Source organism: Capra hircus, chromosome 1 (genome assembly GCF_001704415.2).
Source record: "Capra hircus breed San Clemente chromosome 1, ASM170441v1, whole genome shotgun sequence".
In the NCBI taxonomy this organism is placed as follows: domain Eukaryota; kingdom Metazoa; phylum Chordata; class Mammalia; order Artiodactyla; family Bovidae; genus Capra; species Capra hircus.
Window position 1 is genome coordinate 145,231,416 of NC_030808.1, and position 17,545 is coordinate 145,248,960.

Here is a 17,545-nt window from a genome sequence, read left to right on the forward strand (position 1 = left end):
CTACCCACCACCCGGTCCCCTGGAGCATTCTGCTTTGAGTTGCAAGCCTTTGGGACAGTTCAAAGAATTGCTTTTTAAGGAGGATGCAATTTTTGCCTTTCTGAAGCTGTGATAGTCCCCTGAGTGCAGCTGCTCTTCAGAGGGGTGCAGTGGCCTGGCTTGCCTCATCATCCAGGCTGGGACCCTGTGGGGGGCACAGGGTCCCAGCCCTCAGATATGAGCTGGGGCTGCGGTCTGGGGACACCTGAATGGTTCCCTGGAGGAGGGGTGGGTGCCGCCCAGCGGGTGGGCAGTGCTCACAACCCCACAAAACCCTTTGTCCACTTCAGGGGGATCCTGGAGCTGTGGGGCCACCAGGGAGCAAGGTAAGAACCTTTCCTCAGGATCAGGAAATCCACAGTGAGCAGCCCTGGTTTGGGTACAGGGAGGGGCCCCCAGGCTGAGGTCAGGGCTTGGCTGGTCCACCACACCAGGCCCAGCATCGTCCTCCCACCACCCCCAAATCCACCCACTTGAGGTGCCCCAGGTTTTCCCTCCCATCTCAGCTCTGCCATAGAGGCCTCTGACCCCTGCCCCCATGGTGCTCCTGAGGAGCCTGATCAGGTTGAATCACCCCTAGAAACCACGGGCTGGCCAGCTCCCAGACACAATGGCTCCCAGACACCATGTCCACTGGGCCCTGGCTGACATGCACGCTCTCCTTGTGTCCCTGAAGGGAGAAGTTGGAGCAGACGGAGCACCTGGCTTCCCCGGCCTCCCAGGCAGAGAGGGTGCAGCTGGACCCCAGGTGAGTGACCGCCCAGGGCTACAGGGCTGATAGCCCCAAGGTCGCCACACAGGGATGAGAGCTAGCACCGCAGCGTGTATCTCAGTGTCCCCACGGGGACCAGAGACCCCAGCTCTAGGGGACGTGAGTTGGGGGTCCAGGCTGCCAGAGAAGTTTCCTGCATAGCTAACACCCCACCTCAGGTCCCACATGGTCAGTGAAGAAAAACTCCACGTGTTCACTCAAGGCCAGTCCCAGAGGCCCGAGGTCTCCAGGAAGCGGGGCTCATGTTCTGTGTATGATAAACTATTTCCTTTCTGTCTCCACAGGGACCAAAAGGAGAAAAGGGGACTCAGGGAGAGAAAGTGAGTGTGGGGGGTTGTGGGAATTGATGGATGGGCTGGCTGGTGCATGGCGGGACCAGGGCTGCTGTCCTCTGCCCTAGGCCCACCCATGAGGCCTTGGAGACTTGGGGTGAGGATCCAGGCTCAGAGCCTGCCCTGCCTGGGGTGGGGGGCCACTCTCGAGACCACTGTGCTCAGCCTCCAGGCACCTCCTCACACCCCGTGGGCACTGGGAGCCCTCCCAAGTGCCAGCTGGGCTGCAGTTCACCCCCTACAGGAAACGCAAGTGTGGATCACTGGCTTTCTCTTCCAGGGAGACCCAGGGAAGGATGGAGTGGGGCAGCCAGGACTCCCGGGACCCCCTGGACCCCCAGGACCTGTCGTCTACGTGTCGGAGCAGGACGTAAGGACCTGAGTGGGTGGGCACACGCTCTGCCTGGCCCCCCAGGGCTGGTTGCGGTCATCAGGGCCTCCAGTCCTCCCCCATGGAACAACCCCCAGAGACATGAGGTCCCATTCTGCTGATTCCGCGGGGCTTCTCGGGTGGAGGTCGGGGCTTCTGGAGCTGCCCACTGCTTGTGCCGTTTGTCTGCATGTCACCTGCTCCTGCTGTGACATGTCCCCCCAGGGTGGGGCACTGTCCCCCGGCCCCAGGGTCCCGGGCAGTTTCTTTGGTGCGGGAGGCAGGCTCCCGGAGGTGGAAGGGGCTTCACTTCTCATCTCAGGGACCTCGGGAGGATTTCCTTTATGCTGACTTTCCGTGGGTCTCTGTGGCTAACGTCGTAGTAAACGTGGTACCCTTCCTTCTTTCTCCATGGCTCTGCTGACCCGTGGACAGAGAGTGCTGGCAAGCGTGCCAGGCCCCGAGGTACTTGCACCCCGGGATGGGCTGGGCGTGGGCAGCCTCTCCCGGGGGGGTCCTGACTGTCCTCTCTCCGCAGGGCCGTGCGGGCTTCGCTGGCTTTCCCGTGAGTACCTCTGGGGGCGCTTAGGGCCTCCCGCACTGGGTGGGGGGAGCCCATGAGGCCGAGGAACTGGAGCAGGAGCCCCTGTCTGGCCAGGGATCTCAGGCAGGTGTCTGGGGCTGGGCTGTGGGTCACTGAGCCAGAGCAGGGCCGTTCCGGAAAGCCCTCTGTGTCTCCCCACAGGGACCAGCCGGGCCAAAGGGAGACCTGGGCGCCAAAGGCCAGCAGGGCATCCCGGGACCCAAGGTGAGGAGCCCCAAGGGGCTGTCTGGGGTCACTGGGTGACTGCTCGCGGGGAGGGGCCTGGGGACGGGGGCTGGGCCTGTACGTTCCCTCTGCTTGTTTCCCTGCACCAGCGGAGGCCCCACTCTTGGCTCCCTGTCCTTGGGTGTCGAGTTGGTGCCGAGGGGAGTCTACATGGGGTGCGAGGCCCATTCTTCCCTGAGCTGGCCTTCTGACCTGCCGCTCCATTCCAGGGTGAGAAGGGAGAGCCGGGCACGTTCTTCAGCCCTGACGGCAGAGCACTGACCCCCGTCCAGAAAGGAGCCAAGGTGAGGGGTGTCTGGATGAGCCCGGGCTGGGGCAGTGGGCTGGGGTCATGGAGACGGCACAGAGGAGGGTCCTCCTAAGGGGGCAGGTCCTGCCTGTGCATGGGAGCCTCTTCAGGTCAGCTCCCAGAAAGTTCTGTAGCCTGGGTCCCTCGCCCACCCGTTTGCTCCTCTCCCACCAACCTGCTGGGAGGGCCCCCAAAGCCTAAATCTCAGCTCAGCCTTGGCCTGGCTGGCCCTTTGTCTTCTTCCCATCAGCTGAACCCACCTTGCAGAGGGGCTGGAGGCTCTTGGGGGCCTTGTTTCCTGGCCTCGGCCTCACCCCTGGGAGCTGTACCCCCTGCAGTGCCCGGCTGGCCCTCAGCCTCTGAAGGCATCACCACTAGGGCTGGGGTCCAGCCTTCCTTCCTCAGGAGGGAGCCAAGAATGGCTGGGCTCAGGAGTGGGTCCCTTGGGGAGCCTGTGCCCTGGGTCCCCTGCTCCCAGCAGGTGACCCCCAGCCCTGGGGAGAGCTGGGCCCAGACCAGCAGGCTGCTGGGGACAGGGCTACAGGGGGCCCGCAAACCCCAGCCTGGACTGCAGGGCCGGCCCCTCAAGCTTCAGGACCCCTGGCGTGTGCCCCGTGCACGTGCCCAGGACACAACCCCCAGCCACAGCCCCCTCCCTCTAGTTCTTTGCTTCCGTTCCTGGGCTCCACTGCAGGCGTTCAGGGACACAGGGACCCCTCGGGGCTGCCTGCTAGGGGGTGACCTGAAGCCACTTAACGGTGCCTCTGATTTTCTGTTCAGGGTGAGCCCGGCTTCCGAGGACCCCCGGTGAGTAGACTAGGCTTCCCCAAAGTGCACACACTTGCGCTGGGTGTGAAAGCACACAGGAGGCTGCGGAGGGCACTGCTGCCTGCCTGACTGCTGGGTTGGCGGGGAGCCGAGCTGACATCCGGCTGCACCTCTGAATGGGGGGCAGGTGTCAGGAGGGAGACCCCAGACGGGGGTCTCGTTCCTGCCCACCTGAAACCTGGTCTCCCCCTCCCCCCACAGGGTCCGTATGGGCGGCCCGGGCACAAGGGAGAGATCGGATTCCCTGGACGGCCGGTAGGTCCCTGGGTCTGAAGCCAGGTGCAGGCATCAGCCCAGGCCCATGCGGAGAGTGGGCGCAGAGGGGAGTGGACTACAGCCCCATTGCTGCCCTTCCCCTGGAGACCACCCACCCCTCAAGCATGGGTCTCTGCAGCCCTGCTCACAGGCAGCTCGGGCCCCAGAGGGACAGACACCCCGAGGAGGGCCTGGGTGGGGACAGGAGCTGCTTGGCCAGCGCCCCAGGGCCCATGCAGTGGTGCTGGCCAGCGCCCTGCAGCCCCCCACCCACTGTGCTCTGCCGCAGGGGCGTCCCGGGATGAATGGACTGAAAGGGGAGAAGGGGGAGCCGGGGGACGCCAGCGTGGGATTCGGCATGAGGGTGAGTGTCCAATGGGGCGTGCGAGGCGGTGCAGGGGCAACCAAGCCCGGGGGCCTGGTCTCAGGGATTGGGTCTCAGAGCTCAACTCTGGGAGGCTTCTGCGTGGCCACGCCAGCGTGGGATTCGGCATGAGGGTGAGTGTCCAATGGGGCGTGCGAGGCGGTGCAGGGGCAACCAAGCCCGGGGGCCTGGTCTCAGGGATTGGGTCTCAGAGCTCAACTCTGGGAGGCTTCTGCGTGGCCTTGACGTGTGACCACAGACGTGCAGAGCCTCGAGCACACACTCACATGCATACACATACATGAGCCAAGGCCACAGAACTACATGGTTTTCTCGGAAGGGCCCGCAGGCCACGTGGGCTCTGCAGTGGGCACCTCCTGCCTATGGGGCTACAGCTTCTGCCACCTTTTGAGCCCAGGGTCACAGATCGGTAAGGTCGCCAGTTAGGCCCTGTGACATCTCCATCTGAGATGCACCGTCGAGATGCAGGACTCCTTCTGGACCCATCTGGGCTCCTAGTGAACCCGTGGCCACTCAGAGCCTTTTCCCTGGACGAGCAGTCTGGACGAGCAGTGTGGGGTCCTGGGGCGGCGGTTGAGGCCTCTGCTCTTCTGGTGTCTCTGGCACCACCGTGTCTTCATCCTGCCACCACCTCCTGGCGGACCAAACCGTGGACATTTCATGAGGACTCAGAATGCAGGGCAGCGACCTGCGGAGCTCCGTGATGGAGGAGGACGGTCGCTTCTGTCCAGGAGGAGGTCGCGGGCTGTCCAATCCTTCCTGTGGTTCTGAGTCCCCAAGGCAGCGTTCCAGCCACTGTGCGCTTGCCCTGGTCAGAGTCCAGTGGGACTGGCTGCTTCATGGACCTGAGCTTGTTGCCTCTGTTCTGCTTCAGCCCTCCCTCCTCAGCCACAGGGCAGGGGCAAAGGTGCCCAGGGGCTGAGAGAGGGCGTACATGAGGTCCCGGGATCGTGGGCCCCGGTACCTTCATCACTCAGGCTGGTCCTTTGTCAAATGAGCCCTTTCGGAACAGGCACTTCTGATGCTGCACGAATGGACTGTCTTTCCTCTTTCCATGAGTGGGTGAACGAACGGACAGTCACATTCATGCAACGCAAGTGAAACCCACAGGCGCTGGCCTCGTGGGCTCCCTCTGACCTTGGAGACACACGGCCAACCTTCGAGCTGGCAATAACCACACGAGCTATGTCTGAGGTCGTGTCCAGCCCAGATGGCCGCCTGCACGCCCCCCGCAGGATGGTTTGAGGAGGACTGTCATCTGGGGATGGGAAGGGGACAGCCGTGGCCACAGAGCAAATTGGCTTCATTCTTGATTAGATGTTTTCTGATTTTACTGTGATTTTCAGAAATGCTCCCGCCCACGTCTGCCATCCTGTCCAGTGTCGGTGGCCTGGCTGGGAGCGAGACTGACCAGATCTTTCCCTTCCCCCCACGCAGGGTCCACCTGGCCCACCTGGGCCTCCAGGGCCCCCAGGCCCTCCCGGGACTCCTGTCTACGACAGCAACGTGAGTCACCGAGACCCACTCTTCTCTACACACTCCTCCCCACACTCTTCTCTACACCGGCCTCCCTACCCTTCCCTGACCCCAGACAGGTTGACCCCCAGGGAGGATCTGAGCCCTAGAGAGGGTCTGAGCCCCAGGCAGGGGCAGGCCAAGCCATGACCTCTGCGTCTGGTGGGGTCCTTCTGGGAGGGGCCAGGGCAGTGGGACCCAGGTCCAACCACCTTGAAGGCTGCACATGGTGGGCAGTCAGTCAGAAGACAAGCTCCCTGCCCCTGGGGGGAGATGAAGGTGGGGGAAGGGAGTCCTCTCTGGATCTGGGCTCCCGAGCATGAGCCCTGTGGTCCTGGGGGGCAGACACCCCCATCTCACAAGGCTCAGTGACGTGCGGCAGTCATGTCACCACCAGGGCTCCAACCCCAAGTTCTCTACCTTCTCCCCGCCTCCCTGCTTCTCTGTCCTGGGGAGAGGGGTGTGGGGGATGGGGCTTGTGTGACCTCACAGGGGCTTCCAGGGAATCTGGGCAGAGACCTCGGGCGGGTGGTGCCCTTAGTTTCCAGGGCACCTTCCTTGATGGCCAGCTTCGGCCCGTTCTTCACAGGCATTTGTGGACTCTGGCCGCCCTGGACCCCCGGGATTGCCAGGTGAGGGATCCTGGGGCCTCAGGGAGGGCAGGTCAGCCCCTCCAGCCACAACTCACAGCAGGTCTCGTGGGGCAGCCCTCACGGGGGAGCTGGATGATCTGGGACCGCCAGCCCCAGTTGACCACGGTGTGTTTATTGGGCTCCAGGGTCCACCCTGCATAGCCTTCCAGGAAGTCCAGCTGTGGACAGGAGTGGACACCGAGCGGACACCAAGTGGCCACTCACTGGCTGTCCACAGTCCAGCTCCAGCTCCTCATGCCAGCCCCTCCAGGCAGGGGCGATGTGGCCTCTGGGAGCAGAGGCTGTGGCCCCTGGGCTGTGACCACCAGGCACTGGCTGCTCACCAGCTCTTGCTCTGAGGCTCCCCAGGTTGACACGCTGCCCTCTCCCTGGCCCAGGCCTGCAGTGCACTTGGCGCCCCCCAGGGTCAGGCCATATGCGGGCAGGAGGGCGTCTTAGCAGCTTCTGTACACGTTCAGTAACAGGCACTGGGGTCTGTGTCTCTCCAGGGCACCAGGGGCCTTCTGGACCCAAGGGTGACAAAGGAGATGTGGGCCCGCCCGGACCACGAGGTGAGAGTGCTCTGAGCTGGGGGGCTGCGTGTGTGGTCGCCTGCCCATCTCCTGGAGGAGGGGGGTTCCCTCCCGGGCTCAGGGGCCCTGACGGGACACCTGGTTTCCTGCACAGCCTTGGGGCAGGCCAGGGGGGAAGGATCTCAGGGCTGAGGTGATGGCCAGGCAGAATGTCCCTGCACCCAGTCTTTGAGGAGCAGGGCTGGGCCCCCATGTGAGCCTCCGGGGAAGACCCAGCATCCCCAGTGCACTGCAGGAGCCTTGTCGGCTGGGGTCCTCCAAGGGGGTGAAGCCCCAGCATCTCAATGTCCCCTGAGATGGCAAGAATCCCCAGCCGAATCCTGCTTCTTCAGGTGGGTGAAATCAGAGATCAAGTAGGCGCTGGGAGCAGGGTGGTCAAAAGCCGGGACAGCTGGACCCCTGGGCACTGCCAGCCAAAGGGTGACCAAGGGCAGGGCTCTGGGGGAGGGCCAAGCTCAAGTTTGCCCTTCAAGCTGTCCGAAGCAGAAGCTAACCTTACTCTTAAGGAAGGTGAGCTTGTTGAGGGCCTGGGTTTCTTGAGGAAGAAGTGGGCAACGTGGACAGGAGTTTCCAGGCTTGGACTTAACGGTGATGACGGTGCCTGGACGTGGAGGGAAGGCGATGCCAGTGCAGACTGGAGGCGTGGACGAGAGTAGGGTTTAATTGTCGGGCTGAAAACCACAGCCTCTGGATGTGAAGATTCTGTGTGACTTCAGCTGCTGGGACCCAGATGACGAGGGGAGGGGTCAGCACGGAACTCGGCCTATGTGCTGGGAAGTTGGACAGGCCGAGGGAGGTCAGACGTGTGGGTGAGGACATGTGGGTCAGGCAAGGGGCAGACGGGGTGCAGAAGAGCATTTGAAGGCATCATGGCTGAGCTTCCAAACCAGGGCCGGGTTCAAGGTCGTGTTCACGCAGAGTCCACATGACCCACAGCTGATCCCTCATGAGGACGGGAGGAGCCAGAGGGTGCAAAGGTTTCAAGATGTTGGAAGAAATTAGCGGCTCGCCTAGAATTCAAAGACCTGGGTTCAATCCCTGGGTTGGGAAGATCCCCTGGAGAAGGGAATGACTACCCACTCCAGTATTCTTGCCTGGAGAAGTCCACGGACAGAAGAGTGTGGTGGGCTACAGTCCATGGGGTTGCAAAGAGTTGGACATGACTGAGGGACTAACATTCTCACTAGAATTCTGCATCCGGTGAAGACATTCTTCCATAGGAAGAGGAAGCGGGCAGCGAGGCCAGCCCAGGACACGAGTCCCCCCTGTGGGCACACCTCAGGACCAACCAAGACAGAAGGAACATGTCCCTGATGGTAGAGCAGGAAGGTAGAGAAGCATAGGAAACACTTGACCCAGAGTCAGCGTGAGAGGAGCGGAGTCTGGAACAGTGGGCAGAGAAGCTATGTTGAAGCTTCAGAACACAGAGTGAAGATGGAGTCAACCCAGATCCACCGACGCAGACGTTCAGAGAGAGGGTCCTCTCCTGTTTAAGGACAAACGTCGTCAACGGGACAAAAACAAAACTATGCTGCTTACAAGAGACACCCCCAAATGCAAGGACGTGAGAGCTGAGGGGAAAGCGGGTCATGGTCTGGTGAGAAGGGAGCCGTGGGTGTGTGCGCACACCTGTGTGTGCTTGTGAGAAGTCAGACAAGTTATCTTAGGGCAGGAAACACTCCCCGTAATTTTTTTTTTAAATTTATAATCATCGAGGGGTAAATCCACCAGGAAAGCACAGCAATTCTGAACTTCCGTGCCCCTAACAACATAGCTTCAAGATACAGAAAGCAAAAAGCAACATATCTGAAAGGAAAAACATACAACCACTCATCAGAGGGGGGGTGTGTAAGTGAGGAAGATAGCAAACGAGAGGCCAGGTCAGCTTGCGGGTGGAGGAGCCGCTCAGCCGTGACAGCAGCCCCCCACCTGCACCGGGGCCCCCAGGCCCTCGCCCAATGCACAGCCAGTCCCTGCGGCGTGTCTGCCCTCGAGGGAGCGACCAGGAGTCAGTGTGGAAGACACCATACCATGTACAGCCACAGCATGGACGACTACTCTTTTGCCTGTGTGTGTGTGTGAGAGAGAGAGATGGTGGTTGTTAACTGAACATCCCGTGGTGGTCATTTCACAGTAAACATCAGTCCCTTGTATCCACAGTGCTGTGTGTCAGCAATAATACTGAACAAAAACACCAGAAAGTGTCAAGTAATTGGGAATAAATGTAACGAAGCATGCAGGAGATCTCTGCACAGAAATACAGAGGTTATAGAAAGAGAAGGAGACATAGGTGCGTTTGGGGGCCGGGGGATACTGGAGGAAGCCCGCCTCTCACCAAGCACTCCCCCAAACCCCTCCATAGGGCAGTTCCCGTTCGACCTCCTCCAGCTGGGTGCCGAGATGAAGGTGGGTAGCACCCTTCATCCTCACACTGCCCCCCCCACGGGTCCCCAGAGGACACCCAGGGCCCGCCATCCCTGGCTCCACTTTTCGGGAACTTGGTGGACGCAGTGGGAGGTTGGGAGGCTGAGTCCTGTCCTGCAGGCTGGCCAGGCTTGCGCTGCAAAGAATCTGGCTGCCTCGCCTGGGCCTGGGGCCGCTGTGCCCACCCCTCCCCACGCCGGCAGCCACCGGGAGCCGAACTGTCGCCCACAAGCATTTCCACCCACAGGGGCAGAAGGGGGAACGAGGGGCCGCTGGGCAGAAAGGAGAAAGGGGTGAGCCCGGGGGCGGAGGATTTTTCGGCTCCGGTGTGCCTGGACCCCCCGGCCCGCCTGGCTACCCAGGGATTCCGGTGAGTGGGGCCCCAGGTTGCCCACAGCTGCCCACATGCAGGAGCCTGGAGCTGAGGGAGGTCGTCCCTGTGGGCTGGGCCCTGAGTACCCACCTTGGTCCTTTGCCCCAGCGGGGGTGCCCATGCTGGGGGGCACCCATGAGTCAGGCCTGGTGGGCTCACAGCGTCCACCCTCCCAATCGGGCCCCGACCTGGGGGCACCTCCTCTCCCGCTCGTGCTGTCCTCCACCAAATCCCCTCAGGGAGACCCTCTGTCCTGAAAGCGTCCGGGGGCCCTGGGGCTGTGCCTCTGTGTGGGGCTGCCCTCGCCTGCAGCCTGAGGTCCCCTCCCAGTGGAGGGCGAGCAGGACGGGGACAGGGAGGGGACAGCGGTTCGGGGACCATGGGCTCTTGGCAGCTGCAGCCCAGCCCCTCAGGCTTGCCTGTGCCCGGCCTGGGGACACAGGTGACAAGGCTTCGTGTTCTGTCTGCCTCAGGGCCCCAAGGGAGAGAGCGTCCGCGGCCAGCCTGGCCCTCCGGGACCTCAGGGACCCCCTGGCATTGGCTACGAGGGACGCCAGGGGCCTCCTGGGCCCCCTGGACCCCCAGGGCCCCCGGGACCCCCTTCCTTTCCTGGCCCCTACAGGCAGAGTAAGTAGGGTGAGGAGTGGCCCTGGGCTCCAGCCCGCTCCAGGCAGGGCCAGCGTTCCTACCTCTGTCTTCTCTCTTGTAGCCATCAGTGTTCCTGGCCCGCCAGGCCCACCTGGGCCCCCAGGACCCCCTGGATCCATGGGCACTTCTTCAGGGGTAAGCACCCCCCTGCTCCTGATCTATGGGACCCTCACTGGCCAGCTACCCTTCCCTTTAGAGGCTGTCAGGGGACCCCAGCACTGAGGGCCCTGAGACACGTTTTCCAAAGCAGAAGTGGGGCCCCAGGTGCGGCTGGGGTCAGATGGGCAGGGGTGGATGGGAGCCACTGAGAAGTTCCCTCTGCTGTGCAGAGGCCGTGTGGCCCAGGGCCTCGGGGGCTGACATCTCCCCACAGCGCTCCTGGGGCCAGCCTGGGGAGGAGGGGCGACCTAGGTCTTCAGATGTCCCAGCCCCACCCCTCTGTGAGCCCTGAGGCCCCTCCGCAGGGATCCACTGGGCTGGGCTTCCAGCAGGTGAGGGTCTGGGCGACGTACCAGATGCTGGTGGACCAGGTGCCGCAGGTACCGGAGGGCTGGCTCATCTACGTGGCCGACAGGGAGGAGCTGTACGTCCGGGTCCGGAATGGGTTCCGGAAGGTTCTGGTGAGTCCTGGATGCGCTCTCCTTGCACAAGGCGGTGGGTGGGGGGGCGGCCTTCCCTTCTCGCTCTGGGATGATGGGAGGTGGAGGCTCGGTGTTGAGGCCTGGTGAGGCCTGGGTGAGGGCACCAGACCAGCCAGGTGGGGTCCCCTTGGGTCTGGGCGTGACAGCCAGTGATCCCCCATCCTTGCTCGCCTCTCTCCTCCTTTTATTAGAAGCTGTTTTGTAGTAGTTTTAGGTTCAAAGACAAGTTGCTGTTCCTTTTTAAACTGACAGATGTCCTTACTGTGTGCCGGGCATGGGGTGGGGAAGGGGGGCGGGGGCGGGGGCCACCAGGACACAGCTCAGGGGTGGGGTGGCCTGGGTGAGTGGTGCCGGCTGGCTCAGAGGTCCTGAGGTGACCCCCACCCTGTTTTCTTCCAGCTGGAGGCCCACACGCCCCTCCCCCATGGGACGGTAAGGAGTGCCCCTTCTTCCCACAACCACCTCATTGCCCTCCCAGGAGAGAGACTCTTTTGATCCTGGTCTGTCTGCCCTCGTCCACGGGGCCAGCACAGGGACAGACCTTTCAGGGGTGCGAGTGGGGGGAGGGGGAGGGGGAGAGGCAGGGAGGGGGATAGTCCAGTTTCCCTAGGTAGGGCTGTATCACCCGGCGGCGGATCCTCTGAGTAGAGGTCACGGTTTCTCAAACAGTTCAGGAGTGGGCTCCATCCTAGGTTGTGGGCGTGGGGTTCTGTGTGGGTCTGTCTGCCCCCGCAGGGGCTTGGGAGTCCCTTCTCCCACTCAGCACCTAGCTGTGCCCCTCCCTCCCAGTTGCTGGGCGCTGTTCCAGGGGACAGCTGCGCTTAAGCAGGCATGGCCCCTGGCCGCAGGTGACATTGTCAGGGAGACAGGCACCAAGGTAGTCGGCGATGGGCAGTAACATGGTAATGTAGACAGACACGTCTCATGTGGACACACGAGGTGATCACACCAGTGTGACTGCATTAGAGATTACCACCAGTACCAGTGGACAGGTGTCAGAGGCTTGGGTGCTGTGGGAAGGGCAGAGTCGGTAAGAGGGGGGTGCGCTAGGATTTGGTGGTCCAGGTCCCACTCTGAGGGGTTGGTACCTCCACTGCTGTGGTGGGAGGGCAGGGAGGCTGTGGGGTCAGGGTGGTCCCTCCCTGGGTCAGGGGAGAAGCTGGCTTCTGAGGGTGAGGACTGGGGCTTGGGCAGAGGGCCAGCTGACCCGACTGAGATATCAGCAGGCCAGCTCCCTCCGGACAGGCTAGGCGCCCCCAGGTCTGGGGTGCAATGCCCAGCTCACCACCTCCAGTCTAGCCCCAGCCGCCCAAGAACACAGTCTGGTGCAAATGAAGGGCGCGCAGGGTCGGGCATCGGGACCTCCCTGGTAGGCAGCAGACCCACACCCGCTCCCTCATGCCCCCCCAAGCCGCCCCGCAGGCCTCACCACGGGGCCCACGCGGGTGCAGCAGGCCCGGCTCCACGCGCTGTCCGCCACTCCCCCTGCAGGACAACGAGGTGGCCGTCTTGCAGCCCCCCGTGGTGCAGCTGCACGAGGGTAATCCCTACCCCCGCCGGGAGGCCCCACACCCGACAGCGCGGTCCTGGCGGGCGGACGACATCCTGGCCAGTCCCCCGCGCCTGCCGCACCCCCAGCCGTACCCCGGCGCCCCGCACCACGGAGCCTACGCACACTTCCGGCCGGTAACCTCCACGGCCTCGCCCTCCCACACCCACCACGACTTCCAGCCGGTGGTGAGTGACACCCCGCCCGCTGGAGATTCCGGAGCCTAGGGCAGCGGGGCGGGGCGGGTAGGGTGCTGGGGAGAGGGCCGGACGGGTAGGGAAGATGCGGAGGCGGGGGCGGGGACCCCAGCTGCGACCCGCCCGGAGACTGCGGGCCGCAGTGACCCGAGGCTCCCCCGCAGCTGCACCTGGTGGCGCTTAACAGCCCGCAGTCGGGCGGCCTGCGCGGCATCCGCGGCGCCGACTTCCAGTGCTTCCAGCAGGCGCGCGCCGCGGGGCTGGCCGGCACCTTCCGCGCGTTCCTGTCCTCGCGGTTGCAGGACCTGTACAGCATCGTGCGCCGCGCCGACCGCGGCTCCCTGCCCGTCGTCAACCTCAGGGTGCGTGCGCGGCCCTGCTCGGGCTCACCTCTGGGGACCCCTGCCCGCGTCTGCCAGGGGCGTGGTGCCTCACCAGCTGGGGGAGGCAGCCTGGTCCCCCCAGGCCCTTACGCTCTGCTGTGGGCCCTGCCCCCGCGCAGTGCCCTTTACCGGGCTGTGTTCCGTGGCTCCTTCCCGGAAGGGAACAATGTGCTTTCTAGATACGCCGAGTTCTATCCTCTGAGTGCCCACATCCCTCAGGACCAGAGGTGGTAGACTTGGTCCAGCTCGGGGTCCAGGGCCGGGGGTGGGTGCCTGCCTTCCTGGGGGGCAGGAAGCCTGGGGTCAACCTACCCTTGGATGGGTGAGAGTTTTGGAGGCCACTGAGACCACCCAGCCACCCTTGCCCCTGGCGGATGGTGACCAGACACGGGCTGACCCCCTCTTCTCCACAGGACGAGGTGCTGTTTCCTAGCTGGGAGGCCTTGTTCTTAGGCTCCGAGGGCTGGCTGAAGCCTGGCGCCCGCATCTTCTCCTTCGACGGCAGAGATGTCCTCCAGCATCCCGCCTGGTAGGTCTCCATGTGGGCCAGCGGCTCAGGTCCTCTGGATCCGAGAGTCCTGAGCAAAGGGGGATGCTTTGGCTCTGAGCCTGCAGGCTGACTCAGTTGCGACACATGCTCACAGCTTAAAACCCACAAAATCCAAGATCACAGGAGGAGCGGTAAAGGTGGTTGTTTGTGGTATTACCTGAAACACCTTCATCTGGCCTGCTTTCCCAGCAAGTGCCCCCTGCCTCCTGCTGGGGAGGCACGTCTGGGAGACCACAGGCTCTGGCCCCAGTCTCACATAAACATCACAGCGAATTATTTATGTAGATTCCTCAAAGTGGAATTTCTGGGCCGGAGAACACGTGTCCAACATGCTTGCAGAAGTCACTGGGTGGCCCTCAGGCTGGCCCCACACCCATCGCGCTCTGCCAGCTGGTGTGAGGACTCCTGTTCGCGGACACTTAAGGGGCTCAGGGTGTCACATGAGCCTGTGTCCCAGCCTTCATCGAGGAGCACTGCCCAGGGCTATGCCCTGGCCCCTGTGGGCTCCACCAGCCAAGGGGCTACACCTGGTTCCTAGTGAGGAGGCTGGCAGCTTTTATCAGGCATGGCCACTCGATGCCAGGTCCACCCACCCCAAAGGGCCAGCTGTCCATGTTGCCAGACCCTGCTCACCAGGCAGTGTCCCCCAAAGCAACAGCAGCACAGGGTGTGATCTGGGAGGTAGAGCCCCAGGACTGGGTGGGCCTGAGTGCCAGCAACCCAAGTTTTTGCTCCCCAGCGGCCCACACACCCCACCAAACCTCCACCAGCAGGAGACACCCTCTTCTGCTTGGGGTGGCTACAGCCTGGGAGAGGCAGGCCCAGTGAGACAGACAGCTGTTGCATCTTGCAGGCCCCAGAAGAGCGTGTGGCACGGCTCAGACACCAGTGGGCGCCGGCTGACCGAGAGCTACTGCGAGACGTGGCGGACGGACAGCAGGGCGGCCACGGGCCAGGCCTCCTCGCTCCTGTCGGGCCGGCTGCTGGAGCAGAAAGCTGCCGGGTGTCACAACGCCTTCATCGTCCTCTGCATCGAGAACAGCTTCATGACCTCCTCCTCCAAGTAGGGCCTCTGCGGGCACCATGGACAGGTGGACTGGCGAACAGAGTGCCAGAGAGGAGCCAGGCGCCAGGCAGGAGGAGCAGAATGCCCCCAGCCTGGGCAGAGAGCCTCTGCCGACAACCCCAGCGAGGGGACCTGGCTGGGACACTTGATGTATGGTTCACGATTCATGTAATCCTCAAGAAATAAAAGGAAGCCAAAGAGTGTATTTTTAAAAAAGTTTAAAACTGCCTGGTGCTCAGACTTCCTTCTGGCCTTGTTTTGGCAAGAGGCCAACTCTGCAAACTTCTGCCCAGGGAGGTGGGTCCCCAGGACCTCCTGGGTACCTTGGGGCATGGTGGGGGGTGGTGTTTGCCCCAGCTACTCTGCTTCCCAAAAACTCTTGTCCTGCCAACACCCAGCCATCTACAGAGAAGCCACGAGGGGGCGCTGGGGCTTCACCACCTTTCCTCCCAGCAGCCATCCTGCAGAAGCTTCCAAGCTTGGCGCCCCACCGCTGACCCGGGTTCCTCAGCTCCACCTCCCTGGGCTCTGGCCCCTGTCTCCTCCTGCTGCTGCTGTGTGGCCAGTCCTTTCCCAGGGGGGTGGGGATCGTCTACAGTAAGTGACCCCTAAGGCACAGAGCCTGACCCCAGTCCAAGATGTACTTGTTGAGGGGTCCATAAACCCAGCGCCTGGTCCCCAGACCTAGACCTCCCACTCAGCACTAGCGTCCCTTCCCCAGTTCTGCCCAGGAGCACGTCCAGGATCCATCTGGGCCCAGATCCAAGCCCCCTCAAGTCCTGGCTGGAACTGCCTCTGGTTGAGCTTGGCACCACGGTCCCGCATCCACCTTTGCCGGACATGGAGGCAAAGGGGATGGCCACACGCGCCTGCCCAGCCAGCTCCGAGATGGGCAAGGCTACGTGGAGGGGTGGGGCCAGCTCCGGACGGGTGAAGGCCACATGTGCTTGGTCCCTGCTCAGTGCAGTCTGCACCAGCACGTCTCTGGGGAAACCCACAGCGTGGCCCTCCTCTGGGAGGAGAGGAAGGGACATTTGGGGGTGGACACAGGCATCTCTGGGGGAGCTGATGGGATGGCCATGCTGGGGTTTGCAGGCCAGAGCCCAGCTGCCCCAGGGCCTGCTGTCTGAGCACTGTGACAGTAAACTGAGGGGCTGGTCCGGGGAGCTGTGTCTGGCTTCCCAACAGTCTCCAAATAAAAATGGCCATTCGCACGGACGCCTGGCCTGCAGGAGCTCTTCCTGCCTGGAGACTCCCACAGGCAGAGAAGCCTTGTGGGCTACAGTCCAGGCAGACATGACTAAGCGACTGACTTGTTTTCACTTTCACTGTCAGGAGGCGAGTCCTTGTCTTGGACTGCCCGGCTGGCCAATCCTGCCAAAGGGTGTGCAGACATGCACAGATGTGCATAGGTATGCATAGGTATATACAGGTGTGCACACGTATACACAGCTGTGCAGATGTACGCGGATGCACATGGATACACAAGGGTTTTCAGATGTATGGTTGTCCCTCAGCCCCATGGGGATTGGTCCCAACAACCCTACAGATACCAAAACCTGCTTGGGAATGCTCAGGAATTCTTAGGTAAATTGGTGTGAAATTTGCATGTAACCTATGCACATCCCTCTGCATATTCTAAATTATCTCAGATTACTTCTACTACCTAATACTGCGACCCCATGACTCTACAGTCCATGGAATTCTCTAGGCCAGAATACTGGAGTGGGTTGCCATTCCCTTCTCCAGGGGAATCGTCCCAACCCAGGGATCAAACCCAGATCTCTGGAATTGCAGATGGATTCTTTACCAGCTGAGTCACCAGGATACCCCAAAAAATGCTATAGAAACAGCTGTAAATACAATGTAAACACCATGGTAACAGAGGCTGGAAAATGGCAAACTCTATTTTGCTTTCTGAAACTTTCTACATTAAAAATATATATTTTCAATCCACGGTTGAATCCTCAGAAGTGCGTGGATATAGACAGCTGCCATGGGTGTGCACTGGTGTGAATGGACATACACATGTGTGTAGGTAGGTACAGGTGTGCATAGGTACATGGATATCAGAGGCACACGGATGTGAGCAAATACACGCAGGTGTACACAGATGTGAGATATAGATACATGCATGTAACGGTTGTTGGTGGAGGCGACAGGTGCCACACACCCATCTTCTCTCAGGTCTCCCTGGGGTCGGCCAGCAGCCTCACAAGCCCCTCAGAGCCGTGCAGGTAGTCTGTGCCCTGGGCTCCTGACCCAGCCCTGTGTCCCACAGCGGCTGCAGGCGTCTGACCCCCGAGGGGCGTGCACACTACACTGAACAGGAGCTCAGGACTGGGGGGTGGCAGAGACCAAGCAGGGGGTCAGCGCCTGTGGGAGGCTGTAGGGGTAGCAGGAGCACCAGGCTACTGGGCCAGCCACACTGGGAGGGCGCTCCTGGGGTCGAGGAGCAGGTCGTGGGCGCCTGGAGCAGAGCCCTGCCTCTTGGGTCAGTAGCAGAGGCGAGCCCTCTTCCCTGAAGCCCCTCTGGTTCCCCAAGGATGGAGGAACCGGTGCTGGCTGCTGCCTCTTCCCAGCAGGGTCCAGGGGACAGCTGTGGCGTCTCCACAGACCCACTAGGGGACCACTCACCCTGACTGACCTGTTGGCTGTGACTTACTGCAGGTCCAGCCTCTTCCTCAACCCTCAGGGTGCCCTGAGATGCCCCGCTCACCCAAGTCAACCCGGGGCCCCCAAAGGCAGCCAGTTCTGGAAGCCCTGCCCTCAGCAGGCATCCTGCTCTGAGGTCGGAGCGGCAGCCTTTTCTGTGGATCTTGGATGAAGGCCAGAGGCCACAGGAGGAGCCGGGATCAGCTGAGGTCAGGGGCGG

General features: G+C 62.2%; 1 protein-coding gene across 4 annotated transcripts in view; it reads left to right on the plus strand.

Annotated features, from left to right (window-relative positions):
- Positions 1–14,894, plus strand: part of COL18A1 (collagen type XVIII alpha 1 chain) — a 93,864-nt gene extending 78,970 nt beyond the window's left edge. For 2 of the 4 annotated variants that reach the window (XM_018052213.1, XM_018052196.1), the window contains 24 exons: positions 330–365; positions 716–787; positions 1,096–1,131; positions 1,424–1,513; positions 1,949–1,978; positions 2,052–2,078; positions 2,259–2,321; positions 2,552–2,626; positions 3,412–3,438; positions 3,661–3,714; positions 4,004–4,078; positions 5,537–5,605; positions 6,204–6,246; positions 6,756–6,818; positions 9,202–9,245; positions 9,511–9,633; positions 10,110–10,263; positions 10,346–10,419; positions 10,749–10,904; positions 11,325–11,357; positions 12,417–12,662; positions 12,836–13,033; positions 13,468–13,583; positions 14,458–14,894. In XM_018052213.1, coding sequence (XP_017907702.1) covers positions 330–365; positions 716–787; positions 1,096–1,131; positions 1,424–1,513; positions 1,949–1,978; positions 2,052–2,078; positions 2,259–2,321; positions 2,552–2,626; positions 3,412–3,438; positions 3,661–3,714; positions 4,004–4,078; positions 5,537–5,605; positions 6,204–6,246; positions 6,756–6,818; positions 9,202–9,245; positions 9,511–9,633; positions 10,110–10,263; positions 10,346–10,419; positions 10,749–10,904; positions 11,325–11,357; positions 12,417–12,662; positions 12,836–13,033; positions 13,468–13,583; positions 14,458–14,671 — 2,118 coding nt within the window. In that variant the 3' untranslated portion in view covers positions 14,672–14,894. The remainder of the gene's footprint in view (positions 1–329; positions 366–715; positions 788–1,095; positions 1,132–1,423; positions 1,514–1,948; positions 1,979–2,051; positions 2,079–2,258; positions 2,322–2,551; positions 2,627–3,411; positions 3,439–3,660; positions 3,715–4,003; positions 4,079–5,536; positions 5,606–6,203; positions 6,247–6,755; positions 6,819–9,201; positions 9,246–9,510; positions 9,634–10,109; positions 10,264–10,345; positions 10,420–10,748; positions 10,905–11,324; positions 11,358–12,416; positions 12,663–12,835; positions 13,034–13,467; positions 13,584–14,457) is intronic. The other 2 variants (XM_018052207.1, XM_018052201.1) reach the window with 2 other exon arrangements.